Below are 7,579 nucleotides of genomic sequence, written 5' to 3'. Positions count from 1 at the left end.
CTCCAGGGTCCCTTCCAGCCCAAATGTCTATGTCTATGAAATTTACCTGCTGGAAATATATATCTGATGTTCACATGAAATATTTTTACTAGAAATGTTGTTTCCTTAACAATTCCTAAAAGCTGGCCTAAAAATACTAGGAAATCTAGTAACATGTCATTTTTAGTAGTTGGGTTTCTTTTACAAGAAAATAGTGACAGTCTTTTGTAACAGTAACCTATGCTCAATCAACCCTCAACAAGTACGTTGAGGGGTTTGGTCATGTTCTGTTTCCATTTTGTAGTGCAGACAAAACCTCTTTCTATTAACAGTGTCCCAAAAGAACAGCTATTTTGGATAAAAGAATCACTATCTTATCTGCACTTCAAAATAAAATTCTGCACTTCAAAATGAAATTATGTATACCTGGATTACAATGCAGTAGTCTATAAACCAACTGCTGATAATAGTTGAAGCTATTCAGTAAGTGAGGTTTAAATGTTTCCATTAAATTCTTAGTAAACATTTACAAAATTTCTTTATACAGAGTGCCTTCCACTTAGTTCAGTCACTGATTGGTCTGAGCCTCTGGTTCAGCACCATCAGAATCTTGGACATTTAATTCAAGTAATTTCATTTATTTTAAAGTCATTTAATTTAATAGCACCACAACTTCTAGCCTGTGTTTTGATGGGTTTATGAAAATTCAGCTGGCACTAGGACAGTTATATTACTTAGTGTTCTACTACCTGAGACATATACCCAGGTGGTTAGAGTTATTTCAATCCAAGTAATAGAAACAATCTTGAAAACAATGAAAAAAAGTACCCATAATGGCTAAAATCATATGTAATGTCAGGAAGGATCCTTCATAAATACTGACTAAAAACCATGCATATGAGAAAAAGACAATCCCTTCTAATCATTACACCTAGTCAGGGTTCTAGACATAAGGCAAGAAAATGAGAAGTTTTCTGAATGTACTATTTTGCTAATAGCATTAACCAATACCCCCAGGCAGGGCTCCAGGCAAGCAGGAAATGATGAGATAATAGTATTTATGGAGCTAACTAAATCAAACCAGTCCCTAATTAAAAAGACTCTACAGGAGAGAGCATAATGCCTTATTTAAAAAAAACACACAGAGCACTGACTCTGGTGCCAAATATATTGCCATTTGCAATTATTTTACTGTGGTTTAAAATCTATACCATTGGCTAAAAAGCTTTCATCACCTCCAAGCAACTGCCCTAATTAAGGAAATGTTTCAGCTAAATGCTGCCTTCAAAGAATATTTAGTGCAAGAGGCAAGGAATCCAGTGTAACAGATTTGCAGAATTTAAATCTGTAGAGACTTCAGTACATTGAGGAGCTTTATGCCACTCTGATAAACTAAAGCTGCCCTACAGGCCATTTATAGATTTCATAGACATTAGGGGCTGGAAGGAACCTCCTGAGTTCATTGAGTCCAGCCCCACTGCCATAGGCAGGAAGTCTGCTGGGGTCAATTGATCCCAGCAAGCTAAACATCCAAATACCTTTTGAATGAATCCAGAGTAGGTGCTTGCACCACTTCTAGGGGAAGTCTGTTCCAGACCCTGAACACTCAAGACTGTAAAGAAATTTTTCCTTATGTCCAGTCTAACTTGGTCTTCCAGGAGTTTGTGGCCTTTAGACCTTGTTATCTCTTGGGGAGCCCTGGTGAACAACTGTTCTCCCAGATCCTGATGCACCACCCTTCTATACTTATAGGCTGCCACCAAGTCACCCCTGAGCCTTCTCTTTTCTAGACTGAAGAGTCCCATGTCCCTCAACCTCTCCTCATAAGGAAAGTATGAATGATATATATAATATATAATTATTATAAAGTTATATTATAAAGTTCAAGAGAGAGACAGAAGCTCTTCCTGACTTTGGCAGCAATAGGGTTTGGCGCAGGTCCTTGGGGGCACTTCCAGGTAGGGAAAAATGTTGCCAACCCTACACTTTCAAAAGCCATGATTTCGCTCCTGAAAATCATGAGGGTTGCCTCAAAAATCATGAAGCACTTTTAGGTATTTGGAATGCTTTTTATGAGTTTCCTGGTTTTTAAGCTCCATACTCTGGGTAGGCTCCTTCCAGTGTGCAAGCTGGCTTGTTCAGAGTTTGAAAGGGTATCCCAGCCCTGGATAGAAATGAATACTGTATATACAAGCACAGACTCAGCAGAACCCCAGAAGTACAGAATTGCCAACTCTAGGTTTTCAAAACTCATGAATTCATCTGTAGGAGGCATGTGCACAGCCTTTAGGCACTTTGCAACCATCTACTGCAATTCTAATCTATTGTGTAAAATTGCCATGAAGCCACTAGGATTTATAGGTTCCTTACATGCCTCTATTTTGGCCTGTTCAGATGCAAAATGCAGAAACAGCTTTGAGAGAACAGGCTGGGAGCCTTGAGCCAGAAGCCACTGAGGCATAGAAACATACTACATTGGTCATGGTCCTTTTTTCTGGCTCCTTGATTCCTTTTCTCTTGGTTGTTCAGTGGGGCATGAACGACGCATACCCCTACGCGTAAGGCAGATAGGAGGGTATCTGCTTAATCCCTTCTGGAGCTAATCAACAGGTCAGCTGGTAATGTCCCTGCATTCCTTCCTTTGGAAAAAGCTGTTTAAGAAAAGCTTGAACTAATGAGCGAGGCTTTGTTTTGTGATGGGATGCTAAATGCTAATAAGGGAGCTGATAAATGCTCTATTATCAAGGGCAGGGTGGGGATAGCTCCCTAATGAAAGCATCCTCAGAGCCTGGCCACACCCCTCTCAGCTCAGCATTGTACAAGGGAAGGAAGAGCTGCTTTAGAGCCCCCCTGGCTTCTAACCTGAGCTACTGCAGGTATGTGCCTGCATTTTCTCAGTCCAGAGGGAATGTAGATGGTTACAAAGTGATTTAGCCTAGCCAGGTTAGACTAACCTGCAAAGATTGAATCAACTCAGGCTTTTTGACTGTCTGTCCCTAGCCTAAAAGTGAGCTGAATCTTTTATGATGCAGCCACATAGAAAAGAGCTATGCAGTTTCTTGGGTGGATTAGGATAGGCAAAGGTTGTTTACTGTGAGAACAGGAAAGCTATGGATCTATGCAGGATGACTTAAGACTGGTCTCTGGTGCATCCATTGAGAGAACAGGAGAGTTGCATATCTCCCTTAGGGATGTACTGCATCCCTAAGGCAAGACACATAATTTTCACGCTACCCATGGGAAAGATTTTGAGTTGCAGTAGGTTTTGGGTCAAAGGGTGTTTATACATGTGCTATGGGAGCCAGGGGATGGGGGCGAGCACTTCAGTTAAATCAGCTTCACCAGCCATTCTAATTCAAGTGCCTCAAACGTGTAGTGTATCAGTGTCCCCTCAGTGAAAAATGGTGGCAGGGGTGCCTTAACTAAAGCTCATTCGAAGCGCCCTTGCTGCCATTTTTAAGCTCAGAGACACTAATACATGAGATGCTGGAGTCTGCTGGAGTGGTAATTACCACATTCCAGCAGACTCGATTAAGTGAGTCTCCTCTGATGTGCTGTAATTACAGTGTATTGTAGCAGCCTCACTACATGTGTATAGGTGCTCTAAGAATCTAAACACTCCAAATGGTTGTAGGATTGGAAATCCTGAATAACATAGTATAGACATCCAATTCAAATATTTTGACATTAGCCCTTCCTGGGCTTTTATTTTTATATTGGTTCTTAAACTGGGCCAGATCTCTGTACCCATAGTATTTCCCCTGGATTGTACAGCCTTACTGGAATGGAGCCTATCTCAGAGTGAATGGAGAGCAGGTAGCAGTTCAGTGCGGGAGGAACACCTAATCACAAAACAAAATGATTAACTTGAAAGTCTCTTACTGTTCCCGGCAAGCCTGAGCAGCGGTATTCCAGGTGACCTTGTGCTCAGCTATTAGGAAATAGCAGCTACCATCATGATGGCTCCATCCAGAGGGGCATTTTTTCAGGTTAACCATCTGAAATAAAAATCATTTGTTCTTAGAACATCTTGTTTATTAGTATGAATTATCTCAAAGTGCTCCTCCAGGCCACTCTAGAATGAAAAATAACATAACCATGAATTTATTCTAACAAAACTTAACAATGATTTAAAATACAATATTTCCAATTAGAAAAGATTGACAGAATACAGCATTTTGCCTAGTGGGATTGGAGGCTTGTACAAGATCAAAGCAGCAACATTGAAATATTGGTTGTAATGTGACTACTTTCCTATTGCCAAACACTCCTGAATAGGGGAGTAGGAAAAATACATGTTAGTGTTGACCTCTGGGAACCAGGCCAAGCACTGCTAATGCCATGGCCACACCGAGAGTAAAGTGGGCACATCTACATGTGATGCTACATCGCCGTAGCAACACACTATGGTGACGTAGGATCCACAGGCATCTACATGTGACCAGCAGCCATGTCACAGTAGCGAAGCACTCGCCCAGTATAGCATGTTGTCACAGTGAAGTAGCTGCTAAAAATAACTGTGCACTGCTTTTTGAATGTCTGTCCGTAGCCCAATAGAAACTCAAGTCAACAAACAATATTACATCCGGGTTTTTTACATGCTTAAATTCCTTTCAGTCAAAAAAGTGTTCCAAAGAGATGTCCGCTTTCTCTCATTCAAAATGTAAACTGAATGCAGCAACTCAACAGGAAATATCTACTACAGTAAGCTAAAAGCCCTGGTAACAAAGGGATATGGAATTTAAGAGATGGGAGACTGATGAGGTTCTTCAGATCTCTCTCAAACATCACAAACATTTAAGAGAGAATGGCATCCTTTGGGTATGATTTTTAATTCATTCTGAAGAATTTAATTGTAAACTGTGTCTTTGCTTGAGAATTATATAGATTGGTTATAAAAACGGCTATATCCCCATAGGGTTTTCCATCAATGGAAACTTTAAATGAAATGATCACAGTCTGACAGATGGTTACCTTGCTTTTTGAATCCCATAACTTCCATGAAATGCCATCACACTGAAATAATTTTTGGACTCTTTCTTCATAATGCAAGAGCCCCTTTAAATCTGATGTGCAGCCCCTTGGAAAGGAGAGACCCAGATCCTGAAAAGGGAACAGGATTTGCCCATTGAATTAAAAAGGTTACATAGAATAAATCAGTTGCTAATTCAACCATATGTGACATGCAAGCACTACAGAGCTTGAGTTTTTTCATTTATTCATCTGCTGGCTAAATTACTCTCAAGAATTAGAATAATAAATTTTGGAATGGAAGAGTTAGGCTGAGGATCTCAGTGGTGTTAAATCATCTCAGAACACAGAATGACTGAAAACAGATGGTAAAAATGCTTAGGAAACAAGAGGGTTCTATACCTGATGGCTAGAATGTAATACAGATGTCAGCTCTGGATTATCAGCTTGTGGGACTTCTGTCTTCCTGGAGGAGACCACATTGCTTTTCAGCTCCCCTTGGTTAATTACCAACACTTCAGCCTTTTTGTTTGCATTAGCTGATGAAGTATCTTCTTCTACTCTGAGAGATACTAGCCCATGATACTTGATTTTAAAAAGTAACCAAAAAAATAAAAACCAACAAGAAAAAGATAGGATTACCATGTATTAATGACTCTAAAGTTATCTTCATAAAGATAGTTTATATTTCAGAATCATTTTCTATTTCAAATCAGAAGGAAATAGACCCAAAAGTAAAGGAAAAACATATACAGAATGAAAAAATTCTGAAAGTATCAACTACACTGAATCATTGTATATGTAGTTATGGTAAAATACAATAAGAAAACCATTGTGCAAATATGCAGGTGGACACAGCAAAATACACTTACTTTAAAAACCACATCAGTTCCATTTCTAAACACGGATGATGGAGGAACCTGAAAAAGTCAGATAATAAAGTGATTTTGACACATCTGTGTAATACTAGAAACAAGTAGCTATCTGTAGCTTGCTTTTCATGCAAATCTTGCTGGAGTTTCTATTGGGCTAGGGACAGACATTCAAAAAGCCGGAGCCTGAATTGATTCAATCCTTGCAGGTTAGTTTAACCTGCAAAGCTTGAATCGATTTGAAGGTGGATTCCCTTTACATCCCAGAAATGCAGGCACATGCCTGCAATGGCTCAGGCTAGAAGCCAAGGGGCACTAAAGCAGCCCTCCCTTCCCTTTCACAGTACTGAGCTGAGGGAGTGGGGTGGGGGGCATGGCCAGGCCCTGGCAGTACATGTTTATTAGCCCATCAGGGAATTGGTAACACTGTTTATCACCCCATTAAGAAAACAACAAAGGGATATTACCAGCTACCTGTTGGTTCTGCCTGTTGATTCTACCTGTTGACTCAGCACAGACCATAGCCAGCATGTGGTCTGCTAGTTAATATGCAGACACCTCTCTGCAAGGCAGAGGAGAGGGGGGAATTCCTGCTTAGCAGGGAGTGGCAAGGGGTGGGGTGGAGAACACCATAGTCTTTGCCAGAGCTGCAGCCAGGGAGCAGAGGGCAGGGGCCAACCCTACCCAGAGAGCATGCAGGGATGATGGGGGAGTCTGGTTTATTTTAAACCAGCAAGGGGTCTGGGACAGGCATTGCATAAACTGATTTGACCCATATCAGTTAAGTCTAATATTACATTCAACCAGGTTCATCTCAAATTGGTTTAAGCCATTTTCAAACTGTCTTATGTGCACTGAACATCTGTTCTGTTACAGATTTAAACCAGTCTCTGATCACTTAAACTGGTTCATGTATAACTTCTGTCCCTAGCCTTGGTGGATAATCTCAGTTAGCAAACCATGCAGAATTTATCTTTTTTTTTATTTTTTTCCTAGCAATAGAGACTGACAACACCTGAAAGTAGTTACATGTGATACATAAAATTGTTTTCATAGCCTATTTCCATAATCAGTTAACAATCATAGTTGTATCTTAATCAGACCAGGATACATGAAATCTGTCCCCTGAGGAACATCCATTTTTTTCAAATTTAAGAAAAGTCTTTTTTTTGGTGTGGCTTTTTTTAATAGACCTCTCTGCTGCTGTAAATGAGCTGGGTTCAATACATGTATATCAACTGCTGATGGGCCCTGATCACATTGTTGCCCGGTGCACATTTCCTTCCTTCACTCTATCACTTTTACATACGCACATATCTTCAGCATCAAGATCTTTATACAAAATAGCTCATGAATGTGCTCCACTGAAAATTCAAATATTTTCTGGCTCCACTTAGCTAAGATTGTTTTGAAATAAATATATGTAGCAATTCCCCATGTCTTATCACTACACAGTAGAGCTGCCTTACTATTTTGCCATTTCCAACTGCTCTTAGTTTAGTTCTTGACCGATTCACCAACTTGAATTCCGGTAGCATATTCCCCTTCTGCATCATCATCCCTTTGGAAGAGGACAGTGGGATCCTTTCCAAGTGAACAGTGCCAGGGCTGGAGGGCAATAAGGAGCTGGAGGAAACTGGAAGCAATGTGTCTGTCCTCCATAAGTTGTGCTTGCTTTGGCCAGAGGAATGGAAAAAGCTGCACTGATCTGAAAACATACAAGATGGCAGATGGTCAGTTCCTTCTCCTCCCCCCCC

General features: G+C 40.4%; 1 protein-coding gene across 4 annotated transcripts in view; it reads right to left on the bottom strand.

Moving 5' to 3' along the window:
- Nucleotides 1–7,579, bottom strand: part of FREM1 (FRAS1 related extracellular matrix 1) — a 163,917-nt gene that overhangs the window by 10,316 nt on the left and 146,022 nt on the right. For 3 of the 4 annotated variants that reach the window (XM_019517564.1, XM_019517567.1, XM_019517568.1), the window contains 5 exons: nucleotides 7,292–7,530; nucleotides 5,823–5,870; nucleotides 5,353–5,535; nucleotides 4,954–5,082; nucleotides 3,862–3,977 (listed from right to left, as the gene is read on the bottom strand). In XM_019517564.1, coding sequence (XP_019373109.1) covers nucleotides 3,862–3,977; nucleotides 4,954–5,082; nucleotides 5,353–5,535; nucleotides 5,823–5,870; nucleotides 7,292–7,530 — 715 coding nt within the window. Of the gene's footprint in view, nucleotides 1–3,861; nucleotides 3,978–4,953; nucleotides 5,083–5,352; nucleotides 5,536–5,822; nucleotides 5,871–7,291; nucleotides 7,531–7,579 lie in introns of those variants that run through there. The other variant, XM_019517566.1, reaches the window with a different exon arrangement.

Source organism: Gavialis gangeticus, unplaced genomic scaffold (assembly GCF_001723915.1).
Source record: "Gavialis gangeticus isolate Ggan-Ray unplaced genomic scaffold, GavGan_comp1, whole genome shotgun sequence".
Classification (NCBI taxonomy): domain Eukaryota; kingdom Metazoa; phylum Chordata; order Crocodylia; family Gavialidae; genus Gavialis; species Gavialis gangeticus.
The sequence above is the reverse complement of the archived record's forward strand: the minus strand, read 5'-3'. Positions and strand labels throughout refer to the sequence as shown.